This window comes from Brienomyrus brachyistius, chromosome 3, assembly GCF_023856365.1.
Source record: "Brienomyrus brachyistius isolate T26 chromosome 3, BBRACH_0.4, whole genome shotgun sequence".
NCBI classification, from domain to species: domain Eukaryota; kingdom Metazoa; phylum Chordata; class Actinopteri; order Osteoglossiformes; family Mormyridae; genus Brienomyrus; species Brienomyrus brachyistius.
The window spans coordinates 22,487,557-22,507,649 of NC_064535.1; the positions used below are offsets into that span (position 1 = coordinate 22,487,557).

Sequence of the window (20,093 nt, forward strand, 5' to 3'; positions counted from 1 at the left end):
ATATCTGCAACTTATCTTTCACAGACATTTTCTTTTTATTAAGCGTTATCATTTTTACCGTTCAGTTTTTCTTGCCATTTTGCTATCAATTGCAGCTGTAATCACTGGCTCCCAAAGGGATACTGAACAAAAGGATTTTATGTTATAGCAAAGGTGTTACCAATGAAAATGCACCCAAAGAGACTGCTTGTCAATTAACTTTTTAACTTAGAACAGCTCTTTTAGAACTAAAATTTAAGAATGTTTTACTTAAAACTACCGATTGCTTCTAATGTGATTTTTAACGAAAGAATAAGTTAATAATTTTGTTATATGACCAATAAATTTGGATCCGAAGACTAGAGCTACAGAGGAGAGAACCAGAGCGTGAAGAACAAATGAGAACCTGAGCTCGCTAAAGGGATGTAGGAAGAATCCTGATGTCGCTGCAAACAGGTAGAACCCCCACAGCCCGGCTTGCTAATCGAACAGATAGCGGCATTGACGTCGGCCATCTTGGATGCTTCTGAGCCTATGCTCCCTCCCATCCTGATTTGACCACTTAGCAACACGGTAAGCTCAGGTTAGCTCTCCGCCTCAGTCCCATCGAACCTGCTCCCATACACAGCATCTCTGGGTTTCACGATCTCCTCCCAGCTTCACATATCGCTATTCTGCTGCTAATATTCAGGTGCATCTTGCTTTCTCGCCCTGCTCTGGCATTCCATTCTCTCCCATATTAGTGTGCCTTACTGACATCTCACCACAAATTGAAAATCATCACTTCAGACTGTCAAAGACAAGGCACTCGGTACCCAATCTGGGGCTACTGTTTGCAGAAGACTTAGACACCAACCAAACCCTTAACCTTCTCCGTCTTCTGCAGGACCCGGACATACATTACCATGCTGTCAAAACTGTGCACTGAATGGTTCATTTTTGTAGCTTTTCATTTTGACCTCATCGCATCACCGCGCTGCACCTTAGCAATTTACATAAATCGCCGAGTCTTTGCATTCTGTTTAACGCAGTCACTGTTACAAACACTAACAAATGCTGTCAAACAAACAAACGAAATGTGAGACTGCGCCCTCAGGACCAGTAAAGAGCTGGAGTATTGTGCATTACCTCACAAGCTGATCTAGTGGTTCAATTCAGCCCAGGACCAGGCATTTGCCAATAGCTCTCAATGAGACATTTCTATGTATAAAATATTGACAGAATTAAGTCAAATGACATCAAACCTGGCGCTGAATGCAAATATGAACAAACTATCTAGCGCTTTCAATTCTCAGCATTTAGTTGTTTGCATTATATATTTAATTATTTTGTATTATTAAACAACCATACCTTATTTTTAAATTCTTAAATACACACTTTATTGATGACACTTCGCTGAATGTAATGGTTTTGTACAGACGAAACAATTCAAAGCTCGCGTACGATGTCCTTGGTTGGGAGGAGTGGGTAACAGGCCAACTCACTCTGTTTATCTGGTTTTGGTGCCAAATCATTAGAATGAGCTCAGTTCTCTCCTGGCCTCAGTAAACCCACCCAAACCCTGGCGACCGACCCTCCCAGTGCCCAATAGTCATTTGGTTCTTGAGCATCATTTTACCCAGCGTTCTTATGTCTTTTGTTCTGATTTTCTCGTCCTCCTGCTGCTTTTGTTACACCTGTTCTTCCTCCCAGCCTGATGTCATCTGGCTTGCTTCACTGTCCCAGCTGGGGTGAGCCTTAAACCTGGCTACCATTTTCCTAATACAGTTCACAGTTCCCCAGACACGTGTGTCCAAGCACATAAACGATCGGCACACAATATTTGCACGCATACGCCGACACATTTCCGAGAAATTCACACCCCTGCAGGGAATTTTAACAATGCACAGACTGTCAGGAGGTTACAATATTGCAAGAGAGTAATATTTCGGGCTGCAAGTCTGCCACTCGGGGCTGATGCCTCATCGGCAGTCACTCCCTCGCACCGTACTGTACGTGTGTGTAAATGCACCAACACTGCGGCTGGCAGATTACAACAGCACTGCTAGCTGATGAATATTCATTGCTTTTGCATGCATGGAGAGGGACGGAAACCTGCTTCGGTGCGTCGTTTAGCCGGCGGCAATATGCAGGCACGTAAATCAGGCATCTCAAAGCAAAGATGCGGTCATCGTCCATAACCCACGTTATTGGGAAACAAAGCGTCCAACCACTTCGTCCAAGTACCGGCGACATCGTGGTATTGAAAATGCAAACGCAGCACGGACATTATTAAAAAGAAAAAAGGAGCCACTGTACCTTTTTTCACTCTCCGCAGTATCTGACAGCGGCATTTAAAAGACAGCGCTATCATTGTCGCTGGCCAGGATGACGACTCCGGTCTGACGGTAAACGGCGCACCGGCGTCCGGCTTCCTCGCTCATACCAGCGGACCGCTCACTTCCGACGGGCGGCGGCAAGACCCCGAGCCGAGCGGTGAAACAGCGACGGGAGTCCGGCGGAGATGAAGCCAGGGAGCGCGGCGATCGCCCCCCTCCTTTCCGCTCGGCGCAGATCAGTGCGGCGTAATGACACATCACACCGTCTCCGGCGTTAAAGGCGACGGGCTGCGCGGCGCATCCAGAGCCCGCCGCCTCCTCACGCCGCGCCGTGCGATGGAGCCCGAGAACTTCCTCACCAGAGGAGCAACATACATACATTTATATGCTGACACTGTAACCCGGCTCGTACTGCCAAGTGGGTTAATATACTCCGAGAATATTGCGTTTATTAAATTTACTGCTTTTGCATCCTATTTTAATATAAGCACCCATGCCGAATGACAAGGGAATTCATCACAGGAGTTAAATTGAGCTCCTCCGCATGTTCTTCGGGCCAAAACACAATTAATCCACTTAATCCGTTCTTTCGTCCTCCATTAAAACGCTGGCGTTGCATTATTTTGATGTAATTCCTAGAGTAATATTTACGTTGTTCTTTCAAGTGAAGGAAAATGATTGTTCCACCCCCCAAACAGGAAAATATTAAATAATTCTTATCTTATCAAATAATTTATCGTGTTTGCCTTCAATATCAGGAGGTAATAATTAATAATTACTGTTCCTTTATAGCTTTGTTGTTTTGATGTATACAGGGTTCTTACCAAACTTATTTAAGGTCATTTTTATCATATCATTTTTTTAGCTTCTTGTATGGACATTAGGTTGCTTGCGGTACTGTTCACAAGGTCAAACCATCATTCCGCCAAGCACATGTCAACCACAATAAAACTACCATCCAAATGTAATCACAGTCACACTGGGGGACGGGTGAATGGAATACAACCGCAGATGTCCAAAAAATTTCAGTTAAAACCATCAGACCGTATGACGGCACTGCATGCGGATTCTTACGCGGCTTAAACGCCCTGCGTTACAGCATTAGCGGCAAGAGATTCCCCGCATACGCTTCTTAACGTAAACCAGCCAATACACGAATCCAATGCTTGTTCAAATGCCCGAAACCCCAGCTGGAATTTGCCCAGTATATTTCCACCAAACAGTACATCTCCTTCTCATTCCATTACACCCATTATGCGCAATGAAATCCATAATCACTTAGCCAGTGCGCTGTTGCTCTTACCCTGAGGTCTGTCCTATAGGGAGCACAGGGCACACACACCCATAATCAGTTAACTGATTTACAAATCTGTAAGTCTATAGGGTCATTTCACCGGGATCCTGCGGTTCCATATTATTTCAGTACCACTCATCTTCAAGACGAGGAACTGTGACTGTACGTGTCAAACACTGACGTGAATACGTGTGATGAGTGTGCGTATGCAGTGAGGGCAGTGTGTACGCGCATGCACATATACGGAGGATAATTCAGCCCTCAGACGTGCTGATTACCTACCGCGTGACAGGGGCATGACAGGGTTGCGATGCCAATTGAGGTACTGCTGGGGCTCGGCGTTAATGTTAAATGCCAGTCTCGACAGCCTTATAGAGGTTTGTGAGCCCAAAGTCAATCCCACAGCTGGCTGAGGCTGAGGGCTACATGTCGTGTTTGTGTGCTCACTTTTCTGCCCTCGAGCGACGCCCCCAGCACACGGAAAGGCATGTGATTTTTGGTAGACAGAAAAGGAGCGATTTAAACAGCGTGGAACCCCTGAAAAATAAAACAATAAAAAAATAAAATCAGGACTGTTTCATGCATTTACGGTTTTATACTGCAAAGTGCGGTCGGTGTGAGGACGGACATGACTGGTGTGTATCTCCGTTTTACTGCCGCTTAACATCAGGATTAACAGCATTCCTTATTCTGACTTCACACCCGAGGACGGGGTCTCTCTTGGTTGCTAGGGAGGCAAAGTGGAGGGGGGGGGGGGGTGACGGGGACGGTGAAAGACCGATTACACTGCGACACGAAGGTACAACTTTAATACAGAAAGCAGAAGCTCCATCCGTAACACACCACGAGAGGTCTGGACTGAACCTTACTGGTGAGATTCCAAAAAAGAGTCTGACCTATGAAGAAGACAGACTGTCGATAATCTTCATATTTATTGCAGCGTCATCCAAGGGTTAGTCTTCATTCTGTTTGGGCGAATGACACGAATACAGACTCACACGCTTCCAGTACGAAACGTCTCAATTCTTTGCTTGGACAAACTGGCACACAACTACCCATCATATATAAATTATCTGTGTTTAAAATTAATTTACTTCACTCTATGCCCAAGCTTTGCACAAAGAGGCTCAGCCCTCGCAGTTTGCAGTTCAATTGCTAGCCTACATATATATATATATTTTTTTTTGCCAAATGTTCAAACCAACTGGTGGCACTACAACAAAGCAGTGATAAATCACATCCACTACACAGCACCTTTTTAATTCCAAGGCACAATGAGAGGTGTTGTAGGGGCAAAACGCCAGGCACGGCATACGTTTAAAAATGAGCAAATAAGCATTCATCTCTAGTGCAAATACATTGTTGTTACGGGTGTTACAACTGCAATGTTTGAAGAAAAAAATTATCACATAAAAATCACAATCAGCATGACATCATCCTACAAAATGAACGGATGATCCAGACGATCAGATTCCTTCCCCATCTCATAGCCCACTGATCATGCTCCTTGCACCACTGATGTGCAAAATTGCATTTATCTCGAGTGCTGAGAGGGGTTCTACACCGCAGCCGGACAACATTATCCCTCTCTGTGGACTTCCTGAAAGACCTTTTTTTTTTTTTTTTTTTAAATGATTCTGGCAGCCTATCGTGACAAGCTGACAGTCACAATCAGCCAATCAGTGGCTGCTCCCTCATGCTGGCCTGCACTCTGCATTTAGTGCATAAGCACCTAGACCTGTCCATAATTTTCCTTTCCATCCCAAGCATCCGTAAAAAAATTGGCTTAAAATTTACGAACTGCACATGTTTGAGACCCCGAAAATATATACTTTATTGGTCATTTATCACGATATATATATATATATATTTTTGCTGCCCATTGCCTACATTCAGCCATAAATTGCTTTTATATTCAATATTTTTGTCTCCCTTTATTAAATGCATGTAACTGGCACTCTGATGTTCCATTTAATTTCATAAAGGCGAAAACATCTCGGTCTCTGGCACTACTTCACCACTTTTGCCGTGACAGCCCCGTCAGTGACCTTATCTGCACAGCTATAACATGCAGTGCTGCAGTGGCAGACAACTACCGTTTAATATCACCAGCCCCTAGTGGTGGAGAAGGTGAAGTGCAGGAGCAGACCAATAGCGGTTTCGACCACACTTTTGATTCATTCATCCATCCATCCATCCATCCATCCATCCATCCTACCATTTTCCAAACCGCTTATCCTATTGGGTCGCGGGGGGTCCGGAGCCTATCCCGGAAGCAATGGGCACGAGGCAGGGAACAACCCAGGATGGGGGGCCAGCCCATCGCAGGGCACACTCACACACCATTCACTCACACATGCACACCAATGGGCAATTTAGTGACTCCAATTAGCCTCAGCATGTTTTTGGACTGTGGGGGGAAACTGGAGTACCTGGAGGAAACCCCACGACGACATGGGGAGAACATGCAAACTCCGCACACATGTGACCCAGGCGGAGACTCGAACATGGGTCCCAGAGGTGTGAGGCAACAGTGCTAACCACTGCACCACCATGCCGCCCCTCACTTTTGATTCAGTCCATAGTAATTCGCCCCAGCTCTTAATTCATATTACACGACGAATTCCCAAATTCTGATTTTATTTAAAGAATAAGTGGTGTTCCTTTAAGAAAATCAGTCTGGAACCCAGGACATTACAATGCTTAAGAATATAGGGCATCACTTTAGAACCCAGAATGTTACACTGTTTTAGTGCACAAATTATCACTTTACATCTGAGAACATTAATACCTCATATGAAGGCAGTCAGTTTGGAATGCAGAGCAAGACACTGCCTTAGAACACAAGGAGCCCATTTAAAACACAGGCTATCAGTTTAGAAAACAGACCATAGTGTTGCTTTGGAACACTACGGAATTGCTTAGAACAGGGGAACAGCTCCCTCAGAGGAGCAGAGTCTGTCTGAATGAAAAGTTGAAGCGTGAATCTGCCACAAAGAATCAGGACTGGGGCTACAAACAGTAAGAATGTCAATCACTGCTGTTCTTCCATTACATGACCCAAATGCACACAGAAGTTCTGATTACCTTCTTCGTGGATCAGGCTGACAGTCGATAATGTTCATAACAGAAACTGCAATCGGCTTGATCTTTATTCTGTTGGGGCAAATTACACCGAGACGGACTCCCATGCGTTTGGGTAACATCGCCACCTGGTGGCTGATCAACGCACAGACGCTGCTGCTTGATTTATGCACGAGAGACACAAGTGTGAAAGATCCGACTGGGACATACAAAACGCAATCCAAGTTACAGTGACCGCACATTTGACTTACACCCCCACAGTGTATCAGAAACAAATTTTAATTCAACTTTTAATCCGAAGCCTCATCAAAGAAATCGTGTCCTTGGGTAATGGTGTAAATGAATTATTGCGTTCAAACCATGTAAATAAAATATGAGAACGAGCAAGCTCCCTTAGGTTCTCAATTTAGGGGCAGTGAGGCTTTAAACTCTACTGGGTGAGGGAAGTGACATGGCGCTAACTATCACTCCTCATGACAGTAGCAGGAAAAGCACCACACGTGGAAAGCAAGCGGGGGTCGCTGCTGAGCGAAGTATGACCGAGCCGATAAGCCATTCCCTGTCCGTGTGTACGGCTGCCATCCATCCATCTTCTGTAACCGGCGATCCTATGCAGAGCCGATCCTGGAAGCTATGGGTGCAAGGCAGGGAACAACCCAGCAGGGGGCGCCATCGCAGGGTGCGCGCGCACACATGGTAACTTCAGTTAATCTCAACATATTTTTTGTAATGTCTTGGAGTCCGGATGGAAACCCCTCGATGACACAGGAAGGACATGCACAGTCCACGAACGGAGTTTTATTTTTTTTATATGGTGGGCAGGTTTTGGAGACGGTAACATGAATCAGATTTCCAATAACGCGTATGCGAACTACTAATTGTCTTGCCTAAGAGCAAGAAAGAGCATACAATTTTTTTTTGCACAGGTGCCTTCAGGGGCTCCGTGCATTTCCAAAGTGCGCTGTATGCAATACAAAACAATCACTGGCATCTGGGCATTTGTACAGTTTACGCCGTACATTAACATTTCAAGTTAAAGCGTTCAGATTTTTTTTTATGAGGCTACCATAGTGCTAATCGATAGCCCTAAACCTAACCCTAACCCCTACCCCTAAAACCTATCCCTAATCACAAAACGGTGGAACCGCACATGCGCAGAAAGGCTGGATAACACGTCTCGATAGGTAGCTCAACTCATCAAGTTTGTTATAAACTAAACGTATTTTCTCAATTAACACTAGTGATTTCATGTAAATGGTATCCAACGTGTCAACATCTGCTGGTCATTTTAAAGAGTCGTCGATGTACTTATTAACTTACTTAACTTACTTGAATATTACAAGTTTAGTTTCATCAATAAGAAGAAGCTTGTTTCAAATATTCGGTCTTGCTGAGGCTTGCAGAGTCAGTCATCGTGATTAGCCCAGAGGTGCCCTGCGCAGCCAGTCATTGCTGTCAGTCCGGAGGCCTGCCATCTGTAATCTACGCACCCCACTTTAGGCCTGAGGCCAGCTGCACAGGGATGACAGGGTTTAGCAGGCCTGTCATTAGCGCCCAGCCATGGGGACTCTGACCCTCGGGAAACTCAAACAGGAGGCTCCATCGTAGAATCCGGCCGTTTCCGTGGAGACTGGTCCGGCAGGTCTGTGTCTAGATGAACGCCATTATTTCTGTGTTGACGTCACATGGCAACAGTCATATTTAAACCAGCTAGGCTTGAAAGCTATAATTGACAGTACATAAGACCTTACCTGCCTCTTTGGAAATGAACAGAGACAGAACAACTGAGGACTTTAAGTGGTACACAGGTGCAGACTGGGACAGGCACCGGAACCTCATTCGCAGCCATGACTGCAAAACACAGATTTGTGGCTCAATATTCAGTCGAATGGTCTAGTTTTATCTACAGGAAAAAAAAGTTTAACACACTCTGGAATGTGATTAAACCCAAAATATATGCACTTCAAAACCTTATTTGAGATTGATTCAAATTTTACATTCCAGCTTTGCTTCTTGAAAAGTCTTTGTATGCATGACACTGTGACTTTAAGGTTTAAGGTTGGGGACCTGGAGGTGACCCAGTGTGGGGCGTCAGGTGACAAGTGCATTCATTTACTTCAGCTGGGCTTTTTCACCAACCCTGTGAGATTCTGCTGATTTCCTCTCTGACCCCGAACATGAACCCAGTCACCCCTCCTCCACAGCCAGATGCCAGTCTTGCTTTCCTGTGCCTTCTCCTTGAACTGATACAGAAATGGCTGGCTTTTCACTCCCCCCCCCTTGCTTTCCTACATTACTTCTCCACTCCTGTTGCCAAAGAACATCCCTATTCCTTCTTCCTGTCCTGCCCGGAGCAAATCCTCACACAGAGTAATAGTTCTGGTAGAGTAATACTGCCCCTATAGCATCCGCTGGTAGAAGGAAATTTATATTGTATATGATGTAATTGTGCAGGCCGTTCATGTTGGAATTCCACTAAAGGCAGGTTTTACAGAAGCTGTAAATCATCACGCACCAGTAAAGGCCCCAGCGGCAGAGTGCAGGTGGGAGGGGGGGCTTTTCAACACACACGCGAAAGTCCTCTGTGCAGCACCTGTGACTGCTGGTATCGTGGATTGTTCTCGGCCCAGTTCTGCCAAAGCAGGCAGGTTGGACTTCCCGATGCGGCACCGGCTCTGTGCCGATCGTGCTCTGCACGAGGGTAGCGCACCTGCCGGATCTGCTGCATGCAGTGCCGCCAGGTCCCTTAGAAGTAGCTCGCGTTTATTTCCCCCCCCGACTCGGCATGTATTGGTGTGACAGCCAAGTCCCTCTCGAGCCCAGCCGGGCCTCGTCATGTGACCGCAGAGGCGGGCACAGGCACCTCTGCCATCCATCTGACCCCTACTGGTCTGGAAATGGCATAACACTCAGGGTGGGAAGAACGGAATGATATTCGAATGACACATCCCTTTGCAAATCAGCCCTCTCTGCACCCCACCTTGTAACCCCCCCTGTACTCCCATGTGCCCAGAGCAAAAGCCGAGCTCATCTCTAAGCATCTGTCTGTATTTATTATTATTTTTAAGCAACACCTGCATTAGCGGTGCCTTTGTTTCGTAATGACTTTTACTGAACTGAGGACAGTATCTATTTTAGTGAAAAGCCAACAAAAATCAACAGAGCCGAAGAGGCAGCTTCCCTGTGCTGGGATGTTTCTCCTCAGTTCGTGCCCAGACTCCTCTAGACCAATTCCAGCAGCATTATTGGCTCATGTTATTCGACACTTAACAGGGATCCAAACGGTAAATCTTTGGTTTCATTTAACCTCCTCTGAAAGATGCGGTAAGGCAGTAAGTGTACAAAAGGACATATAGCGCCCCTGCCTCTGACGTATGACTAATTCATCCGTGTTACTATAAATTCTTGTATTTGAAGTGCAAGCAAACTGGGGAAGATAAATGCAGCGACTGCAGGGAAAAATGCAGGCCGCTTTACAGCACCACTGAGCACTGCTCCAGTACTCGCCAACACTGCGGCGATGCAGTCTTCTCGCTTACAGACATGTGATTATTCATGTTCAATGCAGGGACTCCCCCACAGCCAATCAGAAGACAGAATGAAGAATTCAGCAACTCTATCTGCCAATGAGACTAGATCGATCGTTCATCGATGCCGACGGCCAACCAGACGTCAGATACAGCGTTCTGCCTCACAATCGCTATAGTTAACAATCTTGCTCTTGAAACTCTGGCATGACCTCCAGTAATCAGGGATAACAACTGAAAATGAAAGAAATACTGACAATAAGCCTGATCAGCCAAAAGGCTCAAAGGGAGCGCTCAGAATGAGCGAGACGCTCTGCAGCACAGGCGTGATGAAAGCCAACAGATTCAGCTCCAAGCACCTACCGAATCAAAGTAATTAACTGTAGAAGGCAATAACACAGATGTGATACTTTCCATGGGTACAAAGCAGACAAATTTTGGTCTTTTATGTATCTGTCCCTCCATTGCCATGACAATGACCATTAACATAATGTGTGAAACGTACATGTTGTACACTACAACAATAGTCTGTACTCTGCTACTTAGAGGGAGGTACTGTATCCAGTACTGACTACTCTGCTGCAGGAAGAAGCATGTTGGTACACTTAGCATTGTAGGTGACCCACACAAACCCCTCATTCTGAAGGTGGGGGTGGGCCCTGCTTATCAAATTACTGTGCACTTGTTTTAGTCACTGAGCATCCGGTCCCTGAGACGTATGGTGATGGATGGCTGACGGCAGGTGGGGTCTGGTCCCACCCCAGGAAACCTGCAGGTTAGAGTGTGCAAACCGCAAAGAGCAACACAGTGCTCCAGTACTACAATGACTCGTGGACAGAACATCAGGGCTTCAGTGACTTCTATAGAATGAATCAGTGCTTCACTGAATCCCATAGTGCTTCACTGCCTCATCGACAGCCATGTCAGTGTCATAGGGACCCCTCTGCGTTGCCATTGGCTGCCCTGCCTAGCATATCCCAGACTAGCATTCCTGCTACAAGAAACACTGCAAAGACCAAGCCGACGCTTAGCTCATAAGACTCCTGAATAGTGAAGATGTTTGCGATAGTCCATCATAAAAGCACAGAGTCAATGTAAAAAGGGGTTAAGCGTCATCGAAGGGTCTGAAGCAACGTTCATACGAGCAACAGAACCAGGGGCTCCGACGAACCGGCGGAGCAATCAGTCGTCGTTTCATTATCCCGCCATCAGAGTCTTATCCTTTACGCGGCTTATCTAAACTCATTCATCTCCACCCTACGCCACGTCTGCTCTGGCTCTGGCTGCTATAAATAAAGGCTCTGGGTGATGTCTGTCAGGTGAGCGAGAACAACAGCTTCCAATCACAGATGAGAAGCAAAGGCACAGTGTGGAGGTTCCGCTGCTTCGCCGCGGCGCAGCAGAGCCCGCCGTGCTCGATCGGAGGACAAGCCATGCCATTAGCAGCTGGAGATCCCGAGCTATTCATTAAAAGCATATTAAAAACACAAAAACCCTTAATACCTGACCATCTACATACGTCATGGATGCTTTGTACGGAAGACGTGTGGATTGACTCACGGAAGGCCAATAAATCAGGATTTCTGATGCCAATTAAACAGCAGTTTGCTAGCACTTGGGTGATAAACAGTGACTCAAACGACCCTCTGACAAATTTACACACGGATGTGCAGCAGTTTCCTTAAAAAAGATGGACGCCGTTCAAAATTGAACGTAGTGCGTCATCGTCATCCTAAGACTGACTAATGGGAGAACTTAAAAGCTCTTACAATTACGTACTTTTGCAGGGAGATAAGCTGCTTTACTACAAAGCATATCTAAAAGGGAAAACTGATTTTGTTTAATTACTATATGACAAATTAGCGATGTTCCACTTGATCTGCCACTTTATTAACCGAGACGGCCAGCACGGCTGACTCAAACCCTCGTGAATAACGCCATTAACATCACACCTTTGCCCGTGTCTCGGATATCTGTACCTGGACAGGTCTACTGCCATGTTCTTGGGCATCAAACCTCAGCTCTGAGAGTCCTGCTAAGCTGAATTGTAGAAGATCACCTTGAAAATCAGCAGGAACATGACTGACAGCAAACAGAAGCTTCCAAAACGACCAGAATGAGCAGGATCATCTCTCATGCTGACATACGTTTAGAGTCTCACTGGTTCACTAAACATATACCTACAGTATGTAGACTAACTCTGGGTCTTGGAGGTATAGATTGTCCGTGGTAATTCTTAGCTGAGATGGGTACATAACCATTCAATTAATGGTCCTAGATAGAGTTCCTTCTCAGGTAACTCCTGAAAGACAAAATTAGTAAAATAACATTAGATTGTTATAACAAATCTACTCAGCACCACCGACAATATGGTCCAACACCAGGAGCTCTGCATGGCCGATAAGACGATATTTATTGTTGCAATATCAACAGGCTTGTATGACATTATTTTTGCTCTGAAACCAAAGTCTGCCATTTTATTACACATGTGTGTTTAATGGGTCCAAAAACCCGGCTGCATGCAGTCAGACATTTAGTCTACATGTAGTCTCACAAAAAAAAAATACAGATTCTAATTACTGCAGATACCAGCTTAATTTATACAGCAAAGATGAGTAACCAGGTTACAAAGACGACCACAGCTGTTATTTAGCAGTTTTTTAGTTGCCGTTTCATAAGAGCCTGCAAATTTAAACTAAACTAGCTTGCAGCAACTGAGTAAAGGACACAGCAACGACAGACAGCAAATCCACAAATCTTTAGCCCCCAACTCTGAGTTTGCAAGCCTGCTTTCGAAGGTGCATATCTGATACAGCCAGTCATTATCAGAGAGACTGCAGAAGACAACAGATACAAACAAGAGTTTAAGATGAACGAGGACACAGATACTAAAGAGATGGTACATTTACACACAGCGAAGGCAGCTGTCCTTCACCCTGATGAGAGACCCGGCAGTATTTTCCCCATCCAGAATTCATGCAAATTTGCTCAGTTACCAGGACAGCAGATTACTGGGGTGACGCATTGCCAATAGACAGGTCTGCTTTAGCGCTGTTGCTTTAAACATGCTACTGCTAATTGTAATATTAGGGTATTAAAACTTATTTACCACAATACGTATTTAAAGGGCAGACTTGGGCAAGTTGTTTCGTACTGACCTTCAGCAAGAAAGTTGACTGCACTTAATTCAACTACAGCGCGTGGATTTTTAAACATTTTTCAATATGTGCAATAATATTGTCTCTCTGGAAACAAAATCCACCCTATAGATGATTTTGGAAACTGGTATTGTGACTCTCACCAGCTGTTCTGAGGCCTTTTCAAAACCGCCACAAAAATGGGAACATGCTCCGTCTCCCCAGTTCCTCTGATCCTAGAGCACAGACATGTCAGGTTAACCCTCTCCTCTCGAACCTTACATTCCATCTCCTCCTCAGCAGATCAAACGCTCTTTCTCCCCAAGTAAATACCATGCTTATCCACAACCCACCGCCCTCCCCCGCCACCCCCCACCAAGGACCTGCTATTCACAGGATCGCTTATAAATCACGAAAACTTCCCATGGAGCCCTGGATCAAGCCGGGGAATCTGCAGCCGCTGTCATATAACGCGAAGCCAAATGTGAAAAACTATTTTTTTTTCCGGGATCAGTGCAATGCCATTAGCAGGAAAGGAGTCTCAAGGTTTTTGAGCTAAATGGCACAGAGCTATTAAAAAGCCATTAAATTCTCTACTCCTCGCCTTCCCGCCACATACGTGCAAGCGATGAGGGAATCTGGAGAAGTGTCTCTTATACCCAAATAATAACTGTTAACATATTATTGTTTTCACGAATATCATCAGCAATTGAAAGAATAATAAAGGTTTTGACTGGATTTCAGTTTCATTCGAAGTTTGGTGTTTCCCTCAGGAAATTCCTGAGGAAGATCTCATCAGCCTTTCTCTGCAGCACCAACACAAATGCCCACAGATCATCTTGTTTCCTCTAATCTACAGTTCAAAGCAGTTCTCTATGTCTGAGACACCACCCCCCCCCCCCGCCATCATTTACATAGCTCTGGGACACTTTAGACTACACACATAAAAGAAGAGAGTCTATAAAAGTTCCTTATTTGGTTCGAGTGCTCTGAGCTACAAAGGCAAAAACAATATCTGCTGTAATTACAGAGGCGAGAAGCTCTCAGGAAGAAGAAAAAAAAACAGTGAAATCTAGTGAAATGTTCTCTGAACAATAAGATGCATTAAAAAATGGCTTCCAACCCCAACCCTAACCCCTCATTTAACCTGTGAAACATGGGTTCATGACAAGTGTTTCAGGAGAGTAAAACAAATTCTCACATAATCAATGGAAAAAAAAAACATACAAGATGTGGGGGGGGGGGGGGGGGGGATTAAAAATGCAATGCATAAATAACTGGACCGATCTGTAGAACGAAGGTCTAAATTACACAGCAGGGTCTACAAATGGCATCAGACAGCAGCCACACCGTACAGCTACGTACATATGGTGGGTGCGTGTAAATTAGGCCCGATCAGTCATCATTTAATACTCCTGGTTTTGACACTGTTCAGATAATAGATTCTACAGTCACTTCACCATTTCATGACCATTACACGTGTACAGTTTAGCAGTTCAGCCCACAAAGCATTCCAACACAAGGCACCAAACTGACGGTCATTCCCTTGATTTGAGTCGGCAACCTTCAGATTCTGAGTTTATGCTCTAATCCATTATTCCACCTTCCGGCCAACCTTTTAGGATTTTAGGATCCTACCGGTACCCGATTCTATAGCAGAAGAATAATCCTTGCCTGGAGTTACAACTTGTGACACAGAATCCATGAAGCGCTTTGGGATGACTATTTAAGCTTGCAGTGTGCGGTGTTTATATTGGCGATTTTGAAGTGTCTTGAATGGAAATGCAAAGACATTAATGACCGGAGTTCTCTGGGAATTTCGTACTTGGTTCAGTTCTTAAAAGGAACAGGTAGAGCAGCCTCTTGTAGCTCCCCGAATGGAATCAACCCAAACAGCACCCCTTGGCCAGAGCAACAAAAGTCTCTTTGCGGATATTACAAAGCAGCACATTCTCCTGTGCGGTGAACGACGGAGGACAGGAGTGCCAGTGGTGTTCATGGGGCTGGCGTGCCACTGATGTCTGTGCCCTACTGCTGCCAAGGCTGCGGGCAATCGACTCAACATCAGGAGAGACGGCAGTCTGTGCCTGTCTGATGAATTGTGTTTTTAAAACTGTGTACATAAAACAAGCATTGACCTTAGAATTATTCTGTCGAGAGTAATTAAACAGCGGCACAGGCTCTGCTAATGGAAATGATTTATGCACGTAAATAATTACACACTGAGTGGTTCGAGGCGGGCGGCTTTTGGACAGCAATTAGAAACAATTCTGAATACAATTTAAAAAACGGCTTTATTTGAACGTCGACTCGGCTTTGCTTACAGTTACGCCGGTGTGTCACTGGGACTCATACTGGCCCAGGGTTAAAAGCAAAACCAGTTCCTCACTGGCCATTGCATATCTCCAGTCTCTGCCCAGCTCCCATTCTAATCAGTGAGCTTTTTTTTCTCTCCGTTTATCAAGTACTTCAAGGTTTCTACAAGCATGTACCATAGATCTCACCCGGATGCTTATGGAGATCAGTGATCTTCCAGGGAATCACGCATTAGCTGTTAGCAAATCTTGTAGCTGAACAAGTAGAGTATCACACTAATAAGTGAAAGGTCATGGGTTCACATCCCAAGCAACATATATATCGTAATATCCTGTAAATTGCTTTATATAAAATGTGTTTAGGCCTTAATTGCATAGAGAAAGGGACCCCTAGGAGTTTTGTGCAATGGTGGGGTACTCCCTCATAAAAGAAGGTTGAGTCATGAATCTCGAGCGGTACGCCCTCTTACTTTCCCAGAGTCCTGAGCCAAAGGGGCGGGGGGGGGGGGGGGGGGGGGAATGGCAGTTCGCAGAGCAGCAACTCGCTAAGAACTCCTTGTTCACCACGTCTCGGGAGCATAAAGTTGCATCTTACTGCTGAAGCTGCATCCTCTGCCAAAGGTAAAAAAAAAGGCACGGCAGCCTCGTCCTGGGGGATGCAGAAAGGTGAGAAACGTTCGCTTTTGCCCAGAGAGGAGGACACACCCGCTGCCTCATTGTCCATCAGGTTATTCTATGGGTTCCAACTGGAGTAGAGTCGCACTCTAGATTAGAGGGGCTCGACCATGAGGTCAGTGAGCAAGTCTGGAGCTCGGTTGGTCTGTCATGCTGCCAGAGACTCTCAACAAGACCGACCTACAACCAAAGCGTTTAATCTCTCCCAGACAGTGGTATTCTTAGGTGTGGGAGCTTGCGTTCATTAAATCAAAGCACAAAGCTTAACTGAGAAGAATTTCAATATTATACAAGAATACTGGAGCATGGTTTTTAATGAATTATTGAGACCCTATTTACAGCGCAGCTTTGATGATTCAGCTGCTCTCCAATAAAGCGTTTACAGCACGAACTGGGACATGTAACTGAGCACCAGTATGGGTCAGCATGCAACCACAGGTGACAGGCCTAGGGTACCTATCAGCAGGGAAGTGCACCGAGAATGATGTCCCAAGGAAACATTAATCAAGGCACGTTGATGGACGATATTGCGTAGATCCCACCTCAGAGTTAAAGGCGAGATCTGACCACCATCAAACACTCAGTCAACTGGCAATATTCAGTCCAGGAACTGTACTCAGGACTAATTATCAGTGGAAACATGCGCAAAATGCATACCGATGTTTTTAATATGAATATAGCAATATTTTTGTATTTTCATGAAGAAAAAAAAAGACATTTAATCATGAGACAGAGGAAAGGCATGCAGGATTTTATAAATGGACATACAGAATGAGCACTCGAGGAAAATCACGAAACAGATCTTAATGTCAAAAGGTTGAAAGGACGAGGTACTGGCGATGCTGCACATCTGCAATTAGGACGGCGCGAGTTTCGGAGCGGAATGCGGCTATGTTAGTGTCTTTCGTACGCATCTGTCCGGAACACGGGCGAAACACGCAAACTCATCTGCACAGATGCCGAGCAAACTACCCGCGACAGCCCCCGGCTGTCCAGAGAGGGGGTGGCACAGCTGAGGACATGTCAATCGACCTCCATCTCTGATGTCCCGCAGACCAGCTGCTCACCTGCCCCCAACCCAAGGACTTTGCTGCCCTCCCCTCATTGTGAGTCTAATGAGCCAAACACATGGCACTCGGGACACCCCCCGCTTCCCCCCCCCCTGCACTGGCCATATCGTGCCCACTTACGGTGCAGATGCTCGGATGTGTAGTAATAGACGTCCTCGTAGCCTTCCTGATACTCCTCCTCCGGCCGATACCTCTTCCCTTTGTGCCGCCTGGACCACCTGATCTGCCGGACGAAGCCAAAGAAACGGTCCATGGCCGGCGGGGCAAGTGCGGGCGCTCGTGTGCCTGTGCGTAACAGCTCACGCCACCAAGCCAAGTGCAGTATCTTCGCCTGGTCGTAGTATCTGAAATCCCCCCCTCCCTCCCCCCCCTCCCTCCCTCCCCGCGCTAGCTTCCTGTCCCAGTCGTGTGTCGCAAAGCCCCGCTCCGTCCGTACCGGCTGTCTCTACCAGCCATCACACCAGAAACAGAGGTATGGATAAACAAACGGATCCTCCTCCTTTATACAGAGTTTAACGGGGCTCTCAGCGAGACCAGGAATCCCAGCAACGGCTGGTTTGTGTTTTTTTTTTTTTTACTGCCCATGCAGTCACCAGCAAACCTGCTCTTCCCTTTCGCCCCCTCTACCTCCCTCTCCCTCTCTCCCTCGCTCCCTCTCCTTCCCTCCCTCTCTCTCTCTCCCGTTCCATCTCCCTGCTTTAGTCATTCCACTTCAGAAGGGGAGAGGTGGGGTTTAGAGAGAGGAGAGAGCGCCAGAACACAAGAGAGCGAGAGATCAGAAGCACATGTAGGTGGGAATACGACTCCTTTCTACCTACTGCGCCAGGACAGAACCCGGCCAAAAGGATTCCAGGGCACATAGTTACACTGCAGACATCCAGGGATGAGCTCTTTGCCTGGGAGGTTAGACACAGTCTTTTCTGGGTCTGCTTTCCACCGGCAGCTATGATTCCACACTATCATCTTTAAAAAGTGGGAGGTTGTGCTAATTGAAGTAGATGAGGATGTCAGTGACAGTTCTACCACAGGGTGATCCATCAAACCAGGTCAAAGTGTCCACCCACCCATGGCACAACCTCTATTTTACTAAGGAAGCGTCTGCTTATCTGCTAGCGCTACCAACCCACGTTGCAGACACGCAGGAGGCGTCGCATGCCTACCAGATCACAATACGCAGGTGTTGCGCTCAAAAACGGTGCTTCCCTTTAAGCATCCTCGGCCGAGGAATGCCAGGCATCTCCGGGAACTGGTTGTTTGTAAAGAATCGCGACTCATAAATTGGACATGCGCGACTGAGATAGACGAGCCCAGACAGGAAATGACAACCTTGCTCCAGGCTTAGTTCAGGTACCCAAAATAACATTAGAAAGGGCATCTTTTAGAGACCGAAACTGTGACTAGCACCAGCATGGGGAAAATATCAGCCCCGCTCCATGTATTCATTTGCATTGATGTCACTGTGTCTGCAGTGAATGGAAGCGGATCTTAAGATGGCTCATATTTGGCAAGCAAACCACATAAACACAGTAACCCCCAAAACCAGCTCCGTGAAACGGGAGGGCAGGAGACGGCCATGTTTACTGATTCAGCAGCGAACTGGGGAATCCAGAAAACAATCAATGAGCTGATCAACAGAACCCAGACAGAGGAAACAACTAAATTTAGATTTAATTGCCATTTTACGCTTCTTAGTTGTGACTCATACTTTCTATTACAAAGTTATTTAATCAAAGTCGAGAGATGTGATGCCACTGGAATGTGAAGGGATCACACTGACCATGACAGATGAGGGAAGAGAAGAGAGATGATGGTCTGTTAAAGAATGAAACTTTGGATCTGAATCAAGGTCATGGCCTCAGAATTTTCTCACTTCACTGAGCCATCGAGAAACTACGGAAATTCAAAATCATACTTATAAAAAGCACAAAATTGTGATTCGCAAGTCTTATAGGGTGCTTTTGAAAGATGGCAGACATGCCACCTCCCCCCGCCCATCAAGAAACAGTCACCTGACCACGACAGCCATAACATCACCAAGAACAAGATGGCGTCCCTCCCCGAGGTCAAATAGACAGATAAACAGCAAAACAGTCTAAGGGCGCACTAGTCATTTCAAGAGCAGCTACTCTGCACTGCACTGAGGTCTTCCTGCACTGCACTGAGGTCTTCCTGCACTGCACTGAAGTCTTCCTGCACTGCACTGAAGTCTTCCTGCACTGCACTGAGGACTTCCTACACTGCATTGACGTCTTCCTGCACTGCACTGACGTCTTCCTGCACTGCACTGATGTCTTCCTGCACTGCACTGAGGTCTTCCTACACTGCACTGACGTCTTCCTGCACTGCACTGAGGTCTTCCTGCACTGCATTGAGGTCTTCCTGCACTGCACTGAGGTCTTCCTGCACTGGGCATGCTCTTCCCTGCCAGAGACGCGCATAATAATAAAGCAAACGGTCACAGTAATGATGGATCTGCTTATAAACAATGTGATCATTGTCTCCGGCCCACTGACAGCCAATAATGAATGAGCCACAGTGACTCAAGGGCACGGAGCTGCAAGCGCAGCCATCAGAAGTTTCAAGCTGTTATTCTTAGCAGCTCTGATTGGCTCTAATTAGGCAGAGCGGCTTTGGATTCTGACCAGGCAGGTTCTTACTGGACACTACAGTCTGAACATGCATCCATAACGCTGT

At 46.1% G+C, this 20,093-nt stretch overlaps 1 protein-coding gene across 7 annotated transcripts in view; it reads right to left on the minus strand.

The window, feature by feature from the left end:
* LOC125738978 (glutamate receptor-interacting protein 1-like) overlaps positions 1 to 20,093 on the minus strand; it is a 76,231-nt gene that overhangs the window by 20,516 nt on the left and 35,622 nt on the right. For 3 of the 7 annotated variants that reach the window (XM_049008558.1, XM_049008557.1, XM_049008556.1), the window contains exon 1: positions 17,520 to 17,735. The exons of 2 other annotated variants lie outside the window; for them this stretch is intronic. In XM_049008558.1, coding sequence (XP_048864515.1) covers positions 17,520 to 17,652 — 133 coding nt within the window. In that variant the 5' untranslated portion in view covers positions 17,653 to 17,735. Of the gene's footprint in view, positions 1 to 2,277; positions 2,897 to 17,519; positions 17,736 to 20,093 lie in introns of those variants that run through there. 2 more of the 7 variants (XM_049008563.1, XM_049008559.1) reach the window with 1 other exon arrangement.